The sequence below is a fragment of the Prinia subflava genome, chromosome 4 (genome assembly GCF_021018805.1).
Source record: "Prinia subflava isolate CZ2003 ecotype Zambia chromosome 4, Cam_Psub_1.2, whole genome shotgun sequence".
NCBI lineage: Eukaryota > Metazoa > Chordata > Aves > Passeriformes > Cisticolidae > Prinia > Prinia subflava.
Window position 1 is genome coordinate 71,416,643 of NC_086250.1, and position 23,531 is coordinate 71,440,173.

General features: G+C 47.6%; 1 protein-coding gene across 1 annotated transcript in view; it reads right to left on the reverse strand.

Annotated features, from left to right (window-relative positions):
* Positions 1-23,531, reverse strand: part of PLXNA4 (plexin A4) — a 445,535-nt gene that overhangs the window by 133,314 nt on the left and 288,690 nt on the right. Inside the window, exon 5 of the mRNA XM_063397126.1 lies at positions 19,395-19,495. Within this exon, the coding sequence (XP_063253196.1) occupies positions 19,395-19,495 (101 nt within the window). The remainder of the gene's footprint in view (positions 1-19,394; positions 19,496-23,531) is intronic.

Consider the following 23,531-nt stretch of genomic DNA (forward strand, 5'->3'; position numbering starts at 1 on the left):
AAATCCTTACATCTGAGGAGTGACAGTGCCAGTTTGCAGTGACACATATATACCCCTGGGTGGAGGCAGGAGAGAGACTCAGAGAGCTCTACAGAGATTTAATAACTTAATTCCTCTGGAACAAGAATCGTGATACATCCTGAGAAACTCTTCCAAGGAGCTTTTCTTGTAACACAGGGGGAAATTCAGTGCTACCACTTGGAGGGTCTGTGGGGTGCTGGGTGATTCGGGTGGTTGATGATTATTTCCATCCTGCTGCAAGGTTGTTTTGGGTTTTTTTGTTCCTTGCAGCTTCTCTCCATCCCTTCAAACACAGCTCAGTCCCAGTTTGTGTTTGCTTTATGGATTCCTTTCCTTACTTTTCCCCTCAGATCTTTGGCAATGACCACATGCAAGGAAAGGGAATCCTCAGCACCGAGGAAGTGGCTGGGAAAGAGGAGCCAGCAGCAGCAGCAGCAAGTCAGATCCCTCTCTGGCACAAGAAACTGATCCTTTAAGAGCTATTAATAACTCTTAAATAATAAAGAGTTAAAATAACTCTTCCTTTATTCCCACTCTGACCAGAATGGGTGCCCACCAGCTCATCCCAGAGCTCACAGATCTCACAAGACATTCAGGGTTTTCTCAAATCTAGGACTGAGTCTCAGGCCCAGCAAGATCCATACAGTAATTCCTTGAAGACTTCTTGCAGCTGAGCTCAGGGATTTCTCCACCCTCCCATCTCTCACGACCTTGTCACAGTGAGTGGCAGGTTGGATTTTAGACCAGCTGGTGGCTGTGACATTGACACACCTCACGCTGGAATCGTTTAGATGAGCGGATAAAGTTGTCCTTCAAAATCCATCCTTAGAACATCCCCCATCACACATCCAAAGGAAATCCATAAATCCAGCACATCTCCCTGCAAGCTGGGGCAGGGGGGGAGCAAAACTTTTGAGTCACCTTTTTTTGTTGTTGTTGTTTGTTTTGTTTTGTTTTGTTTTGTTTTGTTTTGTTTTGTTTTTTTCAGGATGTAGAACCTGAGATCCACAGGAGAAAACATCACTTTCCCATCAAACCTCCAGTTTTAGATGGAAACCAGGAATCCTGATGCCTGGTCTGCAGGGAAAAGACCACTTCTTAATAAACCCAGCGTGACAGCAGTGATCCAAACTTCACCAACTGCAATCAAAGGCAGGAAAACAAAGGAGGGGACGGAGGGAGACAGCAAAAATGACACAGTTGAGATGAGCCAAGCACACATTTTAATGGGGATTTGGACTCCCCGCTGCTGCTGCTGAAAGGCTCCTGCAACAATCTTGGCTTCCCCTTCCTGGATTTACTGGGCTAATCAAACACAATTCAGTGTGGACAGTGAGCCAACAAAATCCACAGCTGGTGAGAGGGAGTGTGGGAGGTGGATAAATGGGAGAGCAGCTCCTGCTCCAGGCAGCACAGGGAAATGGCCAAACACCACCCCAAAGAGCCAGAGCAGCCAATCCTGCCAACAGCAGAGCCTGGGCCACCTCCAAGGAGTGCTGGGCAGGGGGAAGAGCAGTTTGGTGGCTCCATATCTGCAAAGGGGGTCCAGACTCATCCAAGCTGGATGGGCATGGCCAAGGTGCTCATCAGGCTCTCCATCAGCAGCTCTGGGTCAGTGCTGGGAGCTGCACCAGCAAGGACACAGATCAGGGGGTTTTCATGTGCAAAATTATGGTTGTGAGGCTTTTGAAAATGCAGAAATGTGGAAATGGCTGCAGCAGTTCAGCCCAAACATCCACAGAGCCATACATTTATTCTCCAACTCCAATGGTAGAAAAAAAATGACAAAACCAAGATAATAAAGTGAAAATTCTCCTGGTTTAGGCTCCCAGCTTCCAGCCAGCACTGGCAAGGGACTGCCTGCCCTGGAGCCTGCACTGCTGTCATTGTATTGAACAGCTCTCAACAGATCTTTCTTTCATTAATTTGTCTAATTGCTTTCCAGCCAGTTGTGTTGCTGGCCTCCATAATGTGCCTCTCAGCGCTGCACAGATGAATGAGACACTGTATGAAAATGTCCTTTCTTCAGTTTAATATTCTGCCTGATAATCTCATATAAAGTTCCCCAGATCTTGTGTTATGAGAAATGGGCAGTAATCATCCCCCCTTTGCTTTCTTCGGTGCCCTCCTGATTGTCTGGATCTATTGTGGCCCTCTCAGTCATCTCTCTTTTAAGATGAAAATTGCCAAGTCACACAATCTCTCCTTGTGTACCTCTGACAATCCTGAAAATCTCTTCTCTAGCACCAATTACCTTTTCTGCTTCATTCTTCACCCGTTTTTGGCTCATTTATAAATACACCAAACACCCTCAGCAGACATTCCCATGGGACCCTCCCAGATCCTCCCTCCCTCCATCACAACCCTTTATTCATGGTCTTTATTTCCCACCTTTGAACTGGTTGCTGATCTATCAGAGGACTCATCTTCCTGTCCCATGACAGCATTGTTGAGGTCCCTGGCTATGGGAAAAGGATAAATTCCTTTGTATTAACCACATCATCCCTATCACATGGGCTTTGATTTATTTAAAGAACAATAATTGACTCGTGACACCCACCGCCCTCCCCCAGCGTGTCATGTGCTTTTTTTATTCATCTATTCTTAATCATGGCTCAGCCAAATAATTGGGGGGAAAAAAAAATATCCCATAGAGTCACAGAATCCCAGAATGGCGGCTTGGAAGGGATCCTTAAGATGATCTAATTCCAATCCCTCTGCCATGGGTGCCTTCCACTATCCCAGGGTGCTCCAAACCCCATCCAGCTTGGCCTGGAACACTTCCAAGGATGGAGCAGCCACAACCTGGATTCAAATTTCATGGTTTCAAATTCCACCTCTTGGATCCTTCAGGAGTTTAATTAAAAAAAAAATTATATACATATATATATATATATATATATATCTTCTACCTTTCATTCTTCCATCAAGGCCAGAAGAGGCGATCAGGGGTAGAGCAGAATTAACAAGGTGGAAATTTCACACCAGAGTTTCCCAAGATCTTGCACTGAACATCATTTTTATGCTGTAAAAGCATTTTTTGCTGAGCCCCCAGCAGCAGCCACTTCACACAGCTTGTGCCCTTTGGAAAGTAAACTTCCGGGGGAACCTCGTTAAATTTTAATCAGTTATTTTTATGAGGTTAGCAATGTGTTTCCTATGTGGGCTGCCTGATGATTGTTCTGCAATTCACACCCCAGAGTTAGTGATCTTTTTATTCTTTTTTTGTTCTTCCATTAAATGCAACTTCTAATTTTAAATTATGTCTCTTGACTTTGCCGTTTAAGTAGGTATTTTGATTCTTTTTTCATTCACTTTTACTATCTTTAGGTCTTTTTTCATAGGTCATATAACTTCACAAGTCTCTTACATGATGTTTTTATGCAGGACACTGTGAGGCACTGCACCTTTTCTTTTTTTTTTTTTGCACACTATCTGCTCTTTTAACAAGCTACTCAATTTCATGTCGTTTCCACTTTGAACTCCGCAGTAATTTTTATTTATTTATTGTGTTCTGCCTCCACAGGACACTGAATCTGAGCACCACATGGTCGCTCTTTCAGGGCAGTGCACTGAATATCTGTGTCCTGCAGCACATCCCGGGAGTAAATCAAGAATAAATCCAGATTTGTGTCTCTTTTCCTGGGTTTACAGGTAGGAGCTCCGAGTGTTGTGACATTTGCTTGGTGCAAAGCCACTTGAAGCCTCTCATTACCACACTCTCTGCCCTCCCAACCTTTTGCATTTCTCTCGGCGTGTCACTGTCACTGTCACTGCCTTCAAGTGGTCAATAAACCAGCCTCAACACCGTGCCCTTCCCTGGGGACACCTTGTCACTCCTGCACACATTGACCTTATTTTCTTCCTTTGATTTTACATTTTCTTTAACACGAAAGGCCTTCCTTTATCGTTTTGGCCTCCTCTATTGTTCTTGGGTGATTTATGCCACAAATGAGCTTCCCTTTATCGAGGTTTCAGGCTGTGTATCCCATTAGCATCTTCATTTGAAGCAGCCTGTGCACAGGAGCAAGCATACATTTAATTCTGTCTGAGTGCCTATTCTCGTGTGCCTCGATTAAAAGGGACATTCATTGGGATTGATTTTTGATGCTCTAACCTGAATTTTATCAAGTTCCAATCCAATAGCCTTCCAAGGATAAAGGCATGTTATGATTTCACCTTTAGACAATGAGTTTCAAAAAAAAAAAAACCTCTTAAAAACCTCTTCCTTGCCTAATTTTTATTTAGCTGGCAACAAATATCTTCCTTCCTCTGTCAGTTCTCACTCTGAAAAGGTTTCCTCATTCCTCCCAAACTTATCCTACTCTGTTTTCTTAATTAATGCATGAAACATTTCTCTGTTCCTGGCTTTGCATTTGAGAAAATGCCTCCACAAAAATGTTGATTTTCAGCCTGTTATCTCAACAGATTCTGCCTTTCCTCCAGGATTTTCCTCCTGCAGCTGGGAGCTGTGGCAACATCCCATTAGTGCATTGAACAATAGCAGGAAATATTCCCTAATCCCGGGGCCAAATGACATGGTCTGACCACAGCCATGTCACTGAACTCTATTAACTTCCAAAACACCTTGTGGAAACCCTCCCTGACCTGTTTAATTCCCAAACACGTCCAGGAATTGTTTGAAGGAGCCATAGCTGGCCTGAGCCAAACTCCATCCTAATAAATTTGCAGCATTAGGAATTGTCTTCCAGTGCCTGATAATATTCCGTGGAGTTAATTGCTGCTATAAATATATGTTATATGGCCCAGCACCACAGGATTCCTCCCACTGGAATCTCTCTGGTTGTCCTCAGAAACACACAGAGGTGTTCTCCTGACACCAGCTAATGGCTTCAAACTGACAGAGGGTAGATTTAGGTTGGATACAAGGGAAAAACTTCTTTATTGTGCGGGTGGGGAGGATTAAGGTTAGGGCACAGTTGGCCAGAGAAACTGTGGATCCTGGAATGTCCAAGGCAAGGTTGGACACTGGGGCTTGGAGCAGCCTGGGATGGTAGAAGGTGTCCCTGCCCATGGCAGGGGGTGGAATGGGTCTTTGAAGGCCCTTCCAAACATTTTATGGTTCTGGCAGACCCATGCCAGTCTCTTCTTGCCCAAACATCTCTTCCAGCCCACCTGAAAACCTCTCCTATCTCTGTTTGTGGGGGTTTTTTTCCCCAATGCAAACAGAAGGGCTGAAGGGTCTTCACCTGGTCAGCCAGGGAGAAGAACCTCCTTGACATCGTTGCATCCAGAGGAGGCAGAGAGGCTGGAGAGGGGCTTGGAACACAGATCCTGTGAGGAACAACTGAGAGAGCTGGGGGTGTTTATCCTGGAGAAAAGGAGACTCAGGGGTGACCTCATCACTCTCACAACTCCCTGAGAGGTGCCTGTGCTCAGGTGGGGTTGGTCTCTTTCTCCAGGCAGCACTGACAGAAGGAGAGGACACAGCCTCAGGCTGTGCCAAGGGAAATACAGGTTGGATATCAGGGAAAAGTTTTTCACAGAAAGAGTGATAAAGTACTGGAATGGCCTGCACGGCGAGGTGGTGGAGTCACCATCCCTGGATGTGTTTAAAGAAAGCCTGGATGTGGCACTGGTGTTGAGGTGTCAGGGCTGGGTTGGACTTGATGATCTTGAAGGTCTCTTCCAACCCAGTAATTCTGTGATTCTGTGATTCTGTGACATTTACACTGTGAAATGCAAACCAAGTCAGCAGGAGGAGACACTTACTCCATGCTCCCACCCTGGAGAGATCTGTCAGTCTGTCCACCAGTGCTGTGACCCAGGGCCTGCTCTGGACCCCTCCAGGGTTACACCAAAGTCACCCTGACCAGATTTTCTGCTCCAGGGTCATGCCAGTGTAACTCTGATCAGTTTTCCTCCTCATGAAGTGAGATCACTTCATGCCAAGTGTGCCAAAGGGGCAGCTGCAGGAGTGACAGGCAGGCCAACAAATTCCCTTCCACTTTGGGAGAGATGTTTCATCTGCAAATGGGTTGTACATGACAGAGACAAGTTGCTATTTCAGATATTTGAAGCTATGCTCTAACACTGCTTGGCCTTAATTTTGGGCTCCAGCAAGCTATTGATTTTTTGATTCTTTATATTATGTTAATGATGTCATGATCATATCAGAGCAGCAATATACTCCTGCAAAGCTCCAGAGTGCCATATTTAATAGATACTGTTAGTATTAATTGATTTGGCTATAATTCATTCCACTCATGTTTTCATGCTTAAGGGTTGGTTTTTTGTTGTTTTTTTATTAGCAGTAAATTCCCTAAACATCCAGGCAGAATGAAAAAGTCAAAGCATTTACTTCTCCTCTTATTTTTTAATTTGGGAATGGGTAGAAGTGGGGAAGGCTGTCCTCTCCAGCTCACCCCAATCAATAGCAGATCAAGTACAACACTCAATAACAGGACTGATGTGCTCCTCAACAGCTCAAGAGGCCATCAAATGATATTTTGTCAATTGGACAGATGAGTTTATGCTCTGGGTCCACTCTCCTTCCTTTCTCACCAGCCCTTTCTGATCCTAATCCAGATGCCCCATCCCTGGAAGTGTCCAAGGCCAGGTTGGACAGGGCTTGGAGCATCCTGGTATAATGGGAAGTGTCCCTGCCCATGGCAGGGGGTGGCACTGGATGATCTTTAAGGTCCCTTTCCACCCAAACCATCCTAGGATTCTGTACTTCTATGATCTTCTATCAGATAAAGCCACGAGGGAATTCTTCAGGTCAGGATTTTTTTTTTTCTTTTGTCCTTAAAAGCAGAGAGGGGAACAGAGTGAAAAAGATTTACTGTTGCCCTAAAATTCTGGTAAAAATTAACTCCCCAGCACACAGAAAATCACTGTCATGCCCAGGTACACTGAGACCCTGCCCAGAGATACTGCAAAAGTCAGAACCATTCCTGGAAGTAAATTTTTTGAGGCAGTAGCCTCAAGATGGAAAAACCATATCTGCTTTCTTGGCTAATCATACACTGAAAGTTATTTGTGAGCTTGTTTGCAGGGCTGGGGCTGGGTGAGGATGAGGAGGGGATCAGGTTGATTTGCTTGTATCCACGTTTGCATTTTCTCTTCTCCCTGAGAAAAGCACAGAGCTAAATCTCTTGATAAGCATCCCAACATCCTCCTCCTCCTCCTGTTATTAACTGTCTGCCTCTTCAGAGGTGATGGGTGGAAAAGAGTGAGGGACACCTACAGAAAAGCCACCTCTGGCCCTGCCACATCTCGGAGATGCCCTGCTCTGATATCACCTTATCAGGCCAGGCAAGCTCTGAGAGACTGGGAGCAGACAAAGCAGGCAAGTGTTATCTGGACTGAAATCCTGCCCTCTTGCCCTGCACAAAACATCCCAGGGATGCTGGGATGGCATCCCTTCCAAGCTGGTGTTGGGGGCAGGATGTGTCTGGCTGCCTGTCCCCAGCTCCCGGGGAGCCACAGGGAAGGACAGCTCTGGGGGGGCTCCTGTTCCTCAGCTACAGCTGAGAAAATCTGCACAAAAAACCTCTTTGTGGGAGGGGGTTTGGGTCTGAAAGACTAAAGGAGTTTGGTTTTGTTGTGGTCATCTGTTGTCATCTGTTGTTGTCATCTCCTCACCTCAGCTCTGAGCCCTGAGAATGGGGTTCCCTTAATAAAGGGGACTCATTAATGCAGGGTTCCCATTAATGCTGGTTTTAAACTGAAGGAGGGTCAATTTAGATGAGATAGAAGAGAGGATTTTTTTACAATGAGGGTGGTAAAACACTGGCAGAGGTTGCCCAGAAAAGCTGTGGCTGCCCCTGGATGCCTGGGAACATCCAAGGTCAGGTTGGATGGGGCTCTAACCCACCCTCACCCCAAAATATGCACCAAGCTACCAAGGGAGAAGCCTTCCAGGCATGGGGAGTTAGATTGAGTTAGACTGAGATTATTTTCTTCACATGTCTCAATTAAAATGTAGATCTCCACTGCCTGGGGCAGAGGGGCAGGAGGCATTGGGAATGAGATATGGGAGGGAGAAGCAAGGCACGGGGAGTGTTTGCTTCATCCCTGTCTGCCTTAACCCTTCTGGTGCCACCCCTGCTCTGACAGAAGGGTGTTCATTGGGATAATCAAGGAACTGCACGTGTGTTTGCACCTTGTCATGTCTGCCAAGGCTCCTTCTGCTCTAATTAAACAAACTCAAACCTACTCAGCCACTTGTGAGATGAAATTATCATTTTTGTGCTTTATAGATGCTTTATAGATGCTTTAAATTTATATATGTGGCTTTTTTACTGCAGTCATCACATCCAGCTCCCTACAGGACTTCTGCAATACACCCGTTGTCCAAAATACTTTAAGCCTTAGGATCTCACACCCACTCATGAGGTGAGGAACTGTTACTCCTGTCCTAACAAGGGGCTAAAACACGGGGAAGTTAAGAATTGGGGTCATTTTAAGCCAGGCTTTGTTTGATATGGTCATTTAAGGTTCCTCAGTAGCTACTAAAAGAAACTGGCACTTCCAGAGGGCCATTCCACTGCCTTCAACACCTCAGAGCTGGCAGGAATGTGTCCAGAAAAAGTCCTTGTCTTCACTGTCTGCAGAGACAGGAAACCGAGGAGCAGGTGAGATAAATCCCATCCTAATAATTTGTCCATAACCATGCAAGGAAGAGCAAGGAAATTAATTCTGCCCTTTCTTGCCTAAGGAAAATCCCGTAACCAGTGGATCATGCTGAAAGTACCAAGGGGTCCAGGACATGTTTTCTCCAGCTAGAACCTGTCCCATATCTTGTCTTACAACAGTGACTCAGTCCTCCAGCAATTCCCACTTCCCTGACCTCTCAAATCCCTTTATCCAGGTTATTCAGAATCATCCTCCAGCTCCTCCACTCTGTCCCAGCAGAGCTTTCAGCATTTCCCCTCCTCCTCAGAATGTCTCAACTTTTCCTCAGCTTTCTCTATTTTTTTTACCACAAGACAAACAACAAAAAGACGTGCTAATTGCTGGTGTGCTAATTTCTTCCCAGGCAGGGAAGAAAATGTTGGGGGGAAATGAAAATAAACCTGCTCTTCCTTCTACTACCAGGGACTGCTGGATGCTTTCTTGGAAGACACAGCCAAACTGTTTGCTGTGGGGCTGCCCCATGTCCCTACAGCACACAGGGAACCCCACTGCCAGTGGCAGGAGGAAGTCACAGCCAGTACCTCTGTTCTTCACTGGGAATTTGGCCTTCCCTGCAGAGGATGGCAAGAAAACACGGGGTTTTTTTTGGATATCCTGGTTTCTCATGTCCATATCTGAAGTGGAAAACAATGGAAGAGAAGGTGTTCAAGGAAACGGGACAATGAGTTGCTCAGAGCCACTCACTAAACAAAAGAAATGCAGATGTTGTTGGGGGTCAGGAAGAAAGGACTGAGAGGAGGATCCCCTACAAAACAAAGCCCCACAGCAGGATGGGAGAATCAGCTTCAAGCTCAGAAGCTCCTGTGAACTCGCAGAAGCTCCCTCCAGGACTGCTTGGAAGGGAATCCTGAGCTGGAAGGGACCCACAAGGATCATCCAGTCCAAATCCTGGCCCTGCACAGAACCCCCAAAATCCCTCCCTGTGCCTGGGAGTGTTGCCCAAACTCTTCCTGGACTCTGGCAGTCTTCATGCTGTCACCATTGTCCTGTGGAGACGGTTCCAGAAATACCCAATTGTTGTATCCAAAAGTGTCCAAAACTTTTTTAAAAAATTAAATAAATTAAAAAAAAAAAAAAAAAAAAGAAACAAGCCTCCTTGGTACAGAAGTCAGAGGGGAAAGCATCTGCACCACTGCTTGGGGGATGGAGTGCAGGGGATGTGAGAGCCATGGGGAGAGTCAGGGGTTTGTCCTGGTGGCACAAAGACAGATTGGGTGGCAGAACACTGAATGTGGGAATGTGCAACAGAAGATATTGGGAAGGAATTCCTGGCTATGAGGGTGGAGAGGCCCTTACAGGGTGCCCAGAGAAGCTGTGGCTGCCCCTGGATCCCTGGAAGTGTCCAAGGCCAGGCTGGACAGGGCTTGGAGCTCCCTGGCATAGTGAGAGGTGTCCCTGCCCATGGCAGGGGGTGAAATGGGATGATTTTTGAAAGCTTCTTCCCACACAAATGATTCTCGAAAGGTTCTTCCCACACAAATGATTCTCTGATGGCCTGAATTTATGGGCAGCAGTGTGTGCAGATCCATGGAGAGACCGAGGCTGGATAAAGACACACCTTATAGGTTTGCTGTGCTTTTCCTTAGGAGGAATCTCTCCCCGATCCCCCATCCACTCCCTCCTGAGATGTGTCACAGGTGGAGGCTGATGAAATGTCACAGAAGCAGCAGTGGCAGCCCAAGGCCGGTGTCCCCCACCCTGGGGAGGGCTCGTTTCATGTGCCATTTTCCCTCATTGGCAGCTCGTTGGCTGCACAGGCACCGGGGAGCACCTGACAGCAAGACAGATTCCCGAAAAGAGAGAGATTCCCTACAAATAGCCCAGCGACACAGGCAGCTCCCTGAGCCATCCGTATTCCCTGACACTCTCTGAGTGCCACAGCCCTGCAGCAAAGCCTAGCCCTGCTTCTTTAGCAAGTTATGGCATTGCAAGACTTTAAAATTCACGGGAGGAGTGAGAGTGGTCAGTTGCAAAATGGAATTTTGTCCGTTCTGAGGACTTGACAGGGGAGAACATCCCAAACTGGGGTGAGGCTCTATTTTGTTGCCAATCTACAGAGCTCTAAAGTCACTTGAGATGTCCTCAGGACCAAATCTTATCCTCCAGAAGAAAAGTAGACTCTGTGCCACATTTGTCAGCCCCTGGTGAACATCTCACACCTGAGGTTCCCCACTTTCAGAAGAGCAGGGAGATGGACCACAGAAACAAATTCCTTGCCTAACTAAAACCCACCTATAATTCAAAGTCTCCTTATATCCTCAATATATCTGTGTTTAAGGACCTGAATTATTCCTTATTTTGCTGCTTCTTGGGGTCTGAATCTCCCTGCTGGCTCTGTCAACATCCACGTTGCAATTCAAGTCAGGGAATTCTCACTCAGCGTGACGTGTTCCTGTGACTTTGCATCTCAGCTCCAGTGCACACCTGATTTTTAAGGTTTTTAAGGCTGCTCGTGGTTGCCATGCAGCTTTTCCCTGTCCCTGTTCCCTCCCTCGATGTCTCCTGTGGGATATGCAGATATTTCACCCAGAGACCTTCCCCTGAAGGGGCTGAGCTTTCTGCGACGCTGAACCTGAGCTGCCAATGTTCCTGTGACGGAGGCAAATCCCAAGTAGGACACCAAACTCGCAGGGCTGCAGGAGGAGAAAGCTTCTGCTGGAACCCACTGCACAAACTAATTATCTTCCCACCCTTCCCCACTGCCCTCTAGCAAAATAAGCTAATCAAAGGAAAGGTTGTTATCAAAACACATTTACCACACGCCTGCGTCTCATGGCCCGCAGTGCCCAGTGCTGTCCCTGAGTTGCCTCAGGCAGGTACAGCCACTGAAATAATCAACCTGTGAAGGGCACAGCTCTGCCCTGCACTTCTCAGCTCACAGAGCAGGAAAAGTGCTCCCAAAGGGGACACGATGGGATTTAGGGAATGGATGCAGCGATGGGTCGGTTCTCCAGTGTTGGGAAAGATGAATGTTCAACAGGAAAGTTTTACTGATATGTAAGTTTAGCAGAAGGCTCTCTGAATATGGAACTTGAGAATAGAATAGAAATGAAACCAAATTTTGATATAGAAGAACAAAGGATGTCTAAAGTCAGAATTGCTGAGCCAGTTTTTACTGGACAATTAAGAAGGCAAAGATTAAGCCGAGTTGGAAAGAGGTTTCATGGCTAGAGGAAAGGGTATGTTGACCACAAACAAAGAAGATTTTAGCAAGCAGAAATAAGTCTTAGGAAAAGCAAAAGATACCATAGGCAAACAAAAAACATGTTTTTACCAAGTAGAAACAAAGCCTAAGAATTTTCCACTGCAAGAAAACAGAAAAACAACCTTAAGCTTAAACTGTAACATAATATGGTAATGATAGTAGTCATGATAGGTATAGGCAAATGTAAAGGTATTGTGGATGATGCTGATTGGTTTTTATGTATTAAGATGCTCAGCAAAGAAAACTGTATAATGCATTGTAACCAGAACTAAAGTGGCTTCAGGCTTGTCTATAAGCTGGAGCTGGCAGCTTTAGGCTGGCTCTGTTACCCAAAATGCTGTAACATCTTCTGTGCAATAAACAGCATTTTGAGAGCTGCCTGTTGTCCCACCTCTCTCAATCAGGCTCTTACACTCCAGGACTGGGTATCTGCTCAGAGGGCTGGTTCAGAGGGGTTTATTCAACGTTATCTGTAGAGAAACAGGATTCCCAGGAGCCTCTGATTCTCTCTCAGGGCTTTCTCACCATCAATAGCCAGGCTCCCAGTCCCGAGAATTTCCTCCTCCTCCCTGGGCTAAGAGCCCCGATCTCATTTCAAAAGGCCATTGCAGAGCTGTCTCGTTTGGGGCTATTTCCTGGGCTGCAAAGGTGTGAAAGGATGGGTACTTTAGCTGTACCTCAGCAGGCAGATTAGAGGTTCCCTGGGCTCGGGCAGGATGCTTTGATGCCCCCCTGCTGCTCTTCCCTCTGAAACACCGGCTCCAGTTTCCATCACTGCCTGGGAAGAGGTGGGAATTGCTCCGTGCCAAGGCAAATTTTGGGAAAATGACTCCACTTTCCCTTGCTGTCAGGTGGAAGGGGTTCTCAGGCCAGCTGTGACCCGGGAGGAGTCAAACCGAGACATCCTGAGAGCTCATTCCCTCCTGCCTGTGCCACCACTGACTGCCAAACAAATGACTGGAGACTTTCAAACCAAATGAAAGGCTTCAGTTTTCCTGGAATTACTTTCCTTCCCAGCGTTTATGTTTTTCTTCCCGTCATGCAGCAGCACAGAAGTGGAAATCTCCTTTTCAGTGAGAAATGTCCACAAATACCTCGGACACACCAGGGTGTGAATTTAACAACTGAAGTAGCTCTGAGCCTCCTCTCTGATGGGGAGGCACAGCCCAGCTGGGCACAGATTCCCAAGGAAAAGCAGGATTTGAGCTGGAAACCACATTCTCCGTGTGGCTGCTCCATCCTCAGGATGATTAGGACAATTATCAGGTACCTTTAGCAAATCTCCAGGTGTCTGAAGGCTTCAAGAGCTGCCCCATGGCAGGACAATATCAAGGCAGGAAAGGATAGAGAATGATTTTCCTATAAAAATGGTTCCAGCCACGATTGTGAGACCCAGAGGGTGTCAGGCACTGCAACAGCCCCCCCAGGAATGTGGTGATGGCACCAACCCTGCCAGAGTTCAAGAAGAGCTTGGACAACACTCTTGGGCACCTGGTGTGATTTTTGGGGCTGTCCTGTGCAGGGCCAGGAGCTGGACACTGATGATCCCTTCCAGCTCAGGATATTCCCTGATTCTATGGCTTTTTCATCCTTCCAGGCAAGTGCAGAACACCTCCAAACTGCTGCCTTATTGGAGGGACTGCAGTTGTCACCTTGGGACAAAACAGCCTGGGGAGTACAAGGCAGGGAGAGCGGAGGGTTTACAGGATCACAGACCCCTGCAAGAGTCAGGAAATCTCTCTTTCCTCACTGCCAAAGCTCAGAGTGCCCCAGGAGTGGGTGGGATGTTCCAGCCTCCTGCCCCACCGGGTCCTGACCCACACAGCCCCTTCTGGAAGCAGCACTGGAGGAAAAGACTGGGAAGCAAAAAAAAAAAACAAGGAGGTAAAAAAAGGCTAAGAGAAAGAACAAAACCCCTCAGCCTGAAAGAGTCACGGGCTTTCAGACAGCAGAAAGTCAAACAAGAAAAAGACCCTTCAAGAAAGGTCTTATTGCAGCCTGTGCAGGCAGCTGGGGTTACCTGAGACTCTCTGGTGGTTCAGAAGACTTTGACCAAGAAAGTGAAAGCCGGGGACGATCAATGAGCTCTGCCAGAGGCATCAGGTTACCTGCTGAGCCCAGACACCTCGAGATGCACTTTGGAACTTTCCCTTTTTTTTTTTTCTCCTGGTCTGGCAGTGAGTCTGAGTGTGGATAACAAACCTCCCTCCCCCTCCGCAGTGATCACTAGAAAACAGCTTGTTTAAATGCCTTTTTTTCCCCTTCATACTGTGTTAGAAAGGAGAGCTGGAGTTTGGGGGTGGATGAGCTGTCCATGCAAGGGGCTGTGGCGGATGGGAAGAGGTGGAAGAAGGAGGATGTGGAGGGTCACTCCACAGACACTGGGGTGGGTGTCTGCTGCCAGAGAATTGCAGCAAAACCCTCTGAACAGGGCTAGGGTGGGTTTTTTTCTGTTTGTTTTTTTTGTTTGTCTGTTTTTGTTTGGTTTTTTGTTTTGTGGGGGTCTTTTTTGTTGTTTTTTGGGGGGGTTTTTTGGTTTTGGTTGGGTTTTTTTTGTTTTTGTTTTTTGTTTTTTGTTTGTTTTGTTGTTGTTGTTGTTTTCGTTTTTTGGGTTTTTTGTTTTGTATTTTTGTTTGGTTGGTTGTTTTTGGGGGGGTTTTTTTTGGTGGTTTTTTGTTTGGTTGGTTTTTTTGTGGGGTTTGTTTGTTTGTTTGTTTGTTTGTTTGTTTGTTGGTGGGGTTTTTTGGGGGGTGTTTTTTGGGGGGGGGAAAACCAAACAATTCTCCCATGGCTTCTGAGGTGTCTCATATCAGCAGGGATCCTGTCAATCCAGACCAGCTCCACCCGAGGAGCTGTGAGGCAGAGTTTGGCCATCCCTTGACTAACTCAGAGCCCAAGGGATGCAGGGAGGGGACTGGTGTGGCCCAAATGTGAGGCTCTCATGTCACTGCTTCTTCCCTGGGGTGAGGATGCCTTCAGGAGGCCACTGGATCCCATTCCCAAGGTTCAGGAGCAGCGGGATCTGCTGGCACAGGCTCTGCAAAGCCACCAGGGCCAGCTGGGGTGCCCTGGGGAGGCTCTGGGTGCCAGAAGGACACACAGAGGACAGGAGCAGCTCCTCAGAGATGAGCAGAGGAGTGCAGGGAGCAGAGCCAGCTCCTGGCTCGATATCTCCAAGCAGGACAGGCTGGAGATGCTGCAACCATCCCTCTTCCCTCCGCAGCAAATGTCAGTTCCTCTAAACCAACAGCTCTTGTTGACTGCTTTGCTCAGTCTCCAGGGCTGGGAAAGACTTCTGGGGGAGAAAGAAATCACAGATGCCCAAATGTTTCATTCGAATGGAAAAATAAAAATAATAAAAAAATTAATGCTTCCTTTCAGAATGACTTTTTATTTTGAAATCCCAAGCAATTTGTTAAGAACTGAAATCAAACCCCAAAACAAGGGCCTCCGAAGCCTAAATGAATCATTCTCCAATTACTAAATGGAATCAGCCCCTTCTAGAACAGCTTTCAAGAACATTTCTTATTAAAAAAAAATAATTGGCCACTGTGAGCTGTAGGTTAAAAAAAAAGAAAAAAAAGTTTTGAAATATCACAAGTTTTCCCTGAAAATGGGACTGTTTCCCTCTGATTGCAATTAATGACCTGCCAGCCAAGGAGTCCCTAGACCTGCAAGGGCAGATTCCAGAGCAGAGGGAGGCTGGTGCCTGGGGGTGCATCCTCCTTAAGGAGAGCTCCTGTGTGTTCAGCTATTCCTCCTGGAATTTGATGGATGTTGCACGGGATCAAATGAGGCAGCAAAGCCAAAATCTTGGAGTGTCACTAACACAGCAGAGCCTGGGATGGGTCCCTTTGCACACAGCAGGGGTTTTCCCTGCAATAAAATGTTGCCCTTCTCTACAGGGACGCTGCTTTTCCACCCCAAATTTCCATTCTGATGGCAGCTGGGACAGTTAGACACAACCCAGGGGTGCTGTGCAGGGCTGAAAACCTGCGTGGTGACCACAGGCAGATGGACCAGTGAAAGTGCATTGGATAATGGAATGGTTTGGGTTGGAAGGGACCCTCAAAAATCCTCCAATCCCACCCCCTGCCATGGGCAGGGACACCTTCCACTGTCCCAGGGTGCTCCAAGCCCCATCCAGCCTGGCCTTGGGCACTGCCAGGGATCCAGGGGCAGCCACAGCTTCTCTGGGCACCCTGTGCCAGGGGCCTGACCACCCTCACAGGGAAGAATTCCTTCCAAATACCCAATCTAGATAGGATATCAATCTAGATATTCCAATCTATCCAATCTAGGGAGGGCTCTTTCAGTAGCTGAAGGGTTTATCCCTCCTCTGGGGATAAAGAGCTTGAACTGGTGTTGGGAGAGAAGGAAGAGGGGTGGTTGCAGCTTGGATGTGGGTGAGACAGGAGGGATTGCCAGGGGATTAGAAGGGTGGTCAGATTTGGGTGGCATCTTGGGACAGTGCAGCATCTGACCCAGGAGGAAGCTGCTGGATTCATTTCAGGGTGGCAGAAAACTTTGCTGTGCTCTCCCCCCTCTCCACAGCCCCCTGTCCGGGCTGGTGACATTGCTGTGACCTCGCAGTGCCAGCTTTGCAGCCTGCCCCATCCCCGCTGCTCCCTCTCCCTCCACAGAGCCACACTTCCAATTTACACCGAGTAAATGATTCATCACCGCCTAAAGAGGCCTGAAAAGAGCTGGGAAAGGGAGCAGAGCTGGGGAAGGGAGGGGGGACAAGATCGGGGTAAAGATACAGAGACAGAATCTCCAGTGACCCGCTCTGTATCAGCTCCTCTCCTCGGGGCAGAACCCGATCAATCCTCCCCCTTCTCCTGCAGCCGTCTGTGGGTCTGTCTGCCTCTGTCCCTCAGAGGACTCGAGTTTCTCGGTGTAAGGGTAGCACAGCAGAGCTGTGGAAATCGATTCCCGAGCCCTGGCACGCCGCCCTCTGTACAGACAGCCCGGGAAAAGATGGATGGGGAGCAGCCCTGGGCCTCTCAGGTGGTTGGAAATGGGGGTCTGGGGACAGGGGCTGCATCAGCCCTTGGAGGGAAAATCCCAAAATAAGAGAGCTGTGCATGGGAGAGATGGAAAAAGAGATGTCGTAACGCTTTGGGCAGGTTTCACCTGTCCCCCAGTCCACCAGTTCCTCTTGCTGGTTTATACTGGAGGAGGAGGGAACAGCTGCCTTCTCCACAGCTTCCAGCAGCTCCCACATCCCTGGATTCAGCCCTGCACTGGGAATCCCCTGGGATTCCTGACTGGAAGAGGGAAGGGTGAGCAGCCAGGAGGGGAAATGTTTATGGCGTTTTTCCCCAGGGATCCTTGAGCAGGAGCTGTTGGTGACGTATCCCACTCGAGGAAAAGTCTGTTAATGAGCCTTGAGGGGTTCTGATGTGCAAAGATTTCTAATTAGAGGCTCAGTATTCCAGCGTCCTTACCCTGAAAATCCTGTGCAGCCAAAATTTGTCGAGTGGGATGTAATTGGCTCCTTTGCTCTCAGGGCTGCCCAAAAGGATGAGGAAACTGAGACAGAAATGAACACCTGAGGCTGCACTGAAAACCCCTCCCAAACCAGGACTGAAAATTAGACATTCTCACTGCGAGGAAAACTAGAGGGAACCAACAGACTTGAAGTGGAATTTGACAACATTTGCCTTCAAAGTGCTTCAAAAAAAATCCCACAGGGAATCAATCTCAGCGACCCTGCTGTGAAGTACATAAATAAGAGGTAATTTCTCTTTTCCAGATAAGGAATCAGAGCTTGAGTGACCAGAGGGAGGAGGGCATGGGGGTGTTGCCATCAGCCAAGTCCAGACTCCAGCCCACTTCTCCCTCAAGCATCCAGCCTGCACAGAGATTTTTTTTTTAACCAAGTTGAATTTCCAACCCCACCCATCACCCTCCATTTCATTTCCAACACTCCTCAGGATGAGCTGCTGCACACTCTGCAGTTGTCTGTGCCCCTTCTTTCTCTTTTTGGGATTTATTGCTGCTTGTTTTGATTGTTTGCTGCCGCTGACCCTGGATGCAAGGAGATGAAATATCCAGCATTGCTGTGGTGCAGTCAATGGACAAATTCATGCCTTTCTATGCTGCTTGCACATATCTGTGCTGTCCCTTCAGTGACAGCAAGCACACGGTGTCCTGCAGGATGGATGCAGGATGAGGTGGGATGGGAACTCACTGTAAAGCTCTGTGTCAAATGGAAATATCCTCAGGTCAGCAGGGTGAAAGTTTCCTGGGCTCTTACCCACCGCACCACAATTCAGGACTGGTTTGCCAAGGTTCTCTTGAACAATTCCAGAGCATGAGCCACATTTTTGGCCGTGTTTTGGGATGGATCCCCCAGATCTGACTGGAAACCAGGCAGACTGCCGTGGTTTTGGATGAGGGTCACACAGGCTGACAGAAGCAGAGCATTCAGAGCAGCGACAGAAGGTTGGAATATGGTCCAGGTTTGTTCCCTTCTGTTCCAGGCAAGGAGAGGTAGCAAAGTCTATCACTTCAGCTGGATCCCTGTCTCCACCTGGAGAGTTTGCAACTCCACAGGAAGAATCCAGGGGAACTCAGAGGGAGAAAGACCAACACACTGCAAGGAGCAGGGCCCATCAGAAAACCCCTCCAAGGCTGCCAAGGACACCTTGGAGTGACAACACCCTGCAGAGCCACTCTCAGCTGGTGGGTTAGACAGACCCAGTGCACTGCCCAGCCACTGCCTCTGCTGAGAGGGGCTGGGCAAATGAACCCTCCGTGCCACTCAGAGCCAGGAGCTCAGCCAAGCTGACACCTCCCTCCCCAGGGCTCTGGCAGAGGGCTCTCTGCAGGAGGAGATCACTCAGGGAAAGGCTGCAGAGAGAAAGCTTCAAGATTAACAGCATCCTTAAAAAGCCTCAGGAGAAATGAGCCAATGAGCTGATATCCCAGTATTGAGGGCACCCGGATCCAGGGATCCTTGTGAGGATAAACCAGTAAAACAAAATAATGGAAGAGTGGAATGAGGCCCCTGCTTGGCCTGTTAAACCATAGGGTCCCAATGAAAACTACCTTGGAGTGGATCCCATGTTGTTTACTGGGATCTGGTTCCTCTCTAAGGGTGATGGGGATCATGACAAGCCCAAAAGAGGAGAGGTTCAGCAGTGGAAAGCTGGAGGTGCTGAGACAAGGGGTAAACGTCAGGGTCAAATTCCCTTGATTGGAATGGGAACCACCAGGACAATGTGACCCATTGAAGAGCTGCTGGAGTGCTGGATTCAAACCACATCAGGCTGCTTTGCTGGTGCAGACAGCAAACTGTGGATCCAGCAGTGGAGAAGCTCCGTCCAGCCTCCACCACCCTTCTTTCCCCTCATCTTCCAAAAATATCCTTCATAATTCAGCAAAGTCTCTCCCCAGCAAGTCCCAGGGAGTTTTTTGGAGGGGTTGAGACAGCATTTTAGCCCGAGGCAGGTGTCGGGGCAGCAGGGCTGGGGTGGTGACAGCCCCAGCAGGTACTCACGTGTTGTGAAGGACACACCATCCGCAGTGGGGGTCTCCCGAGCCCAGGCACTCGCTGCAGGTCTCGTGCTGGCTGCACGACTCCACGGGCACCCTGGTGAGCTGCAGGAGGAAAGGGGACAACCTGTCAGGCTTCTCACACGGCTCAGAACGGCTCCATGGAGGTGCCACCCTCCCTGTCCCCTTCCCCTGGTTTGGCTTTTTGTCTTCTTTTTCTGCCAGAGTTGGGATTAAATGCTCCAGAGGGTGTTTTGTGTTCGGACTCAGATGTTTTTTAACTCTTATCTATAGCACAGTCTCACAAGCCAAGAGTTCTACAGCACTTCTGGCTAACAAAGTAGAAAATGGCTCTCTCTCTATCTCTCTACAAGGCCTTTTAAGGACAAACTGTCCAATCAAGAAATGACACCTAAATTGTTTTTACTTTTAACCCAATAACCAACCACCCCTGGCCCACAATGTGGACTTTTCTCTCCAATTACAAAACACCACCCAGACCCATGAAGAAGAAGGTAAAGAAGGACTTGCCTCTGCCCTAAAACCTTCATCTTACTTTATATATATATATATTACTTTATTCTAAACCCTTAAACTCTAAGTTTTCCACCCTGTGATATCACACACTTCTATTCAAACTCCACACCCACAATCCCAGTGCTGTCACTCAATTTTGGAAGTCTGTTCCAAGGCCTCAGGTGGAATGCAGTGTTTGCCTGGGGATCAGTGCCTGCCAGCACAGAAAGCCTGGAATTCTCAGTTCCAACACCCTGGTGCCTCTGGGCGGGCCTGGGGCAGGCAGAGGGATGTGGATGCTTTGCTGCAGAGCTCAGCCTGCTGCAGTCCCTGTCCACATCCTGGCCACATCCCCTGTGGCCTTTCCCTCGCCCTGTAGCCCTTCATCCATTGCCAAATTAGTTCACTTGCAGGATTTCCCAGCCATCAGCAAATCAGGCAGGCTGTAGGGACAGGGTACCTTGGGATTAAATCAATTAATTTCAATTGGACAACGGGGGATCTTCTGCAGCAAGTTAAACTCCCTGGATCTCATTGATCTCTCTGGTTTTGGACTCTTCCTGGCTTTCTGTGAGAACTGAGGTCTTGTGATGTCTTTGTCTCCCTGCCATGACCTCCTGTCACCACCAGTCCCCACTGCTGGTCCCAGGAAAGCTTTAGCTCCACTCCCTTTGCCCGTGCCTCCTTCCAGCCATCACTTGTCCCATCCTCTCCCAGCAGGGAAAGGACAAACACCAACAGGCTGGATATTTTCACTTGTCCCATCCCTGGAGAGGCTGCTCCCAGCAGGGAAAGGACAAACACCAACAGGCTGGATATTTTCACTCGTCCCATCCCTGGAGAGGCTGCTCCCAGCAGGGAAAGGACAAACACCAACAGGCTGGATATTTTCACTTGTCCCATCCCTGGAGAGGCTGCTCCCAGCAGGGAAAGGACAAACACCAACAGGCTGGATATTTTCACTTGTCCCATCCCTGGAGAGGCTGCTCCCAGCAGGGAAAGGACAAACACCAACAGGCTGGATATTTTCACTTGTCCCATCCCTGGAGAGGCTGCTCCCAGCAGGGAAAGGACAAACACCAACAGGCTGGATATTTTCACTTGTCCCATCCCTGGAGAGGCTGCTCCCAGCAGGGAAAGGACAAACACCAACAGGCTGGATATTTTCACTTGTCCCATCCCTGGAGAGGCTGCTCCCAGCAGGGAAAGGACAAACACCAACAGGCTGGATATTTTCTTGCTGCAGCCCTGCTGTTGCAGCTCAGAAGGCATTAGAGTAGGACCCGGAACACCCACGTACTGCCAAAATAACGCATTTTATCATCTGTTTTTCTTTCATTTTTCCTTTTTAATTAAAGTATTTCAGCGCGAGCTCTCAAAGGTTGAAGGGACTGCCCAGCCTGACCTCCTGTCTCACAGACCAGCGCTTTTGATTCCTCTTAGGTTCTGTAAGCCCCTCGCAGCTTTTGAAGCCAAACACACAATTTGGGCCCAATGACCTGATAGCCCCTTTTCCATTGAATAAGCTTCAGAGAGCCTCTGTAATATCCACTCAATTGCTGGTGTCTTCACCCCAGTTCCTGTCAGCAGGGAGAGTTTATTCCCTCAGATGATGGAGTGTGGTATTATCCTGATGAAACGCCACGGAGAACTGCCAGCTCTAAACTGCAGAGCAGTTACTCCTGACAAATGACGGGGGAATACACCTGGATCCCAGGGACAATTTTTTACTTGGCACAACATTCAGGAGAGTTGGAGCTGTGGAGTGACAGACTAAGATCCATCTTGATTGCGTCTGTAAATGAACCAAGAGCTGGCTCTTTTAATTTTTTTATTATTATTATTATTCTAGCATAAGTAGATAGATATAAATATATCTCAGGCAAAATTCCAGCTCCGAATGAGGACCTTTTCTGGTTGTATCAGAAATCATTTTTCTCACCCCTAGCCACAAGTCCCAGCTGATAGTCTATAAGCAAAAGCTGAGAATGTGCAGTTTTGCCTCTGGCAAGTGGCAGAAGCTTTAGAAAACTTCAGGTAGACACACGATGGGGTTTGTTTACCATTGCACCACTGCCTGTGCCAAGTCACCCAGAGGAACCAACTGCAGCTACTGAAAGGCTTTAATGAGAAAGTGAGAATGGGGGGAAAAACACAAACAAAACCCAACACAAACTCACTTTTCTTGACGGAATCTATTGCCATGAGCATAAAAACACAATCAGAACAGACCACAGAGCATAAGAACAGGACAGGGAGGGAGTCACTCAGACTTCTCTAATTATGGTGGCCTTGGAGTGGTGAGTTAATGGTTGGATTTAATGATCTTAAAGGTGTTTTCCAAGATTCTGTGATTCTTTCAAGAAGTTTAATAATTAAGATTCTTTGGCCATTAATGAGGTTGTTCCACATTCCTTAAACTTGTGATCAAGCAGGCATCACCTATTCATGAAGAATAAATTTTACGCCTCAATTAAACTTGTTGAACCCAATAGTCTGTGTTAAATCCAAATTCTAAAAAGACATAATTTCTTTTTTACAAGAAGATACCAAAAGGTGGAAACATTATAATTTATTATGTCAGCTATTCCCACCTCTTATTTCCACCTGAGAAAAAGATATTGTGAGTTATTTTATCTCGATCACATCAAGCTTGGCCGTGACTGCACTGTGGCCACCAGAGAACTTGAAGAAGAAGCAGATAATTCAGTTTTGAAAGACTAAATCTGCCATTCCTCAATGCAGATGCAATTCCCACCTGGCAATTAGAATTTTGTGAGCACAGTTGGGTTTGGCTCTGCAGTTCCCACCCAAACCACCCTCAGTTTGACATATGGTGCTGCTTGATTTGTCCTCATTAGCTCCAGATAGCTCCATCCACCCTCGTTTCTGAGACAGTTTACACCTGTCTGATAGAAGTGAGCCGTGCTTAAGAAGTTTAGATCAGAAAATGAATTTTTCCAACACCTGGTGATCCTGGCTTGAATGTTCAGAGTGAAAATCCACTTGTGGCTCTGATACAGGTACAAGAAAGAAGCCCTAGAGGACTGAAATTTGCCATTTCTTGGCAAATTGCTATTAGAAGAGTAGGTAAAAGGTGGTCTCTGTATGCTTTATTCTTATTAGTTAATTAGCCATCAAAGGCTATCCAAGCTCATTCCAGTGGCAGGAGGAACCTACTGGGAACCCAGACCTTCATCTTTGCAGAAATGTTTTCTTTTCAGTGTGTTTGGGTACATTTTGTGGGCTATGTGTTGTTTTTAGGAGCACACCTGGCTTGTGCTGCTGTCCCAGAGGCCACAGGGATGTGCCACGAGCTTCCCCCATCCCAAATCCTGTGTCCCGTGTCTCCATGTGCATTATTCCTGCCCCAAATATCCTTTTACAAGTTCACCTCTAGCAGCTTTATTGTGAGATTAATTAAAACTGTACCACGCTGATAAATGTCTTGGGCTAGAAGTGTCAGACCTCCCAATTAATGCAGAGAGAAACCACAAAAAAACAAAGGAGCTGCAACTGAAAGAAAAGCCACCTAAGGGTCGTCTGCTGAAAAGAGAAAGAACATCAAGCAAATAAGGCACATCAGAGGTCTTATTTTCCTTTTTGGAGCACAAACTGTAATGAA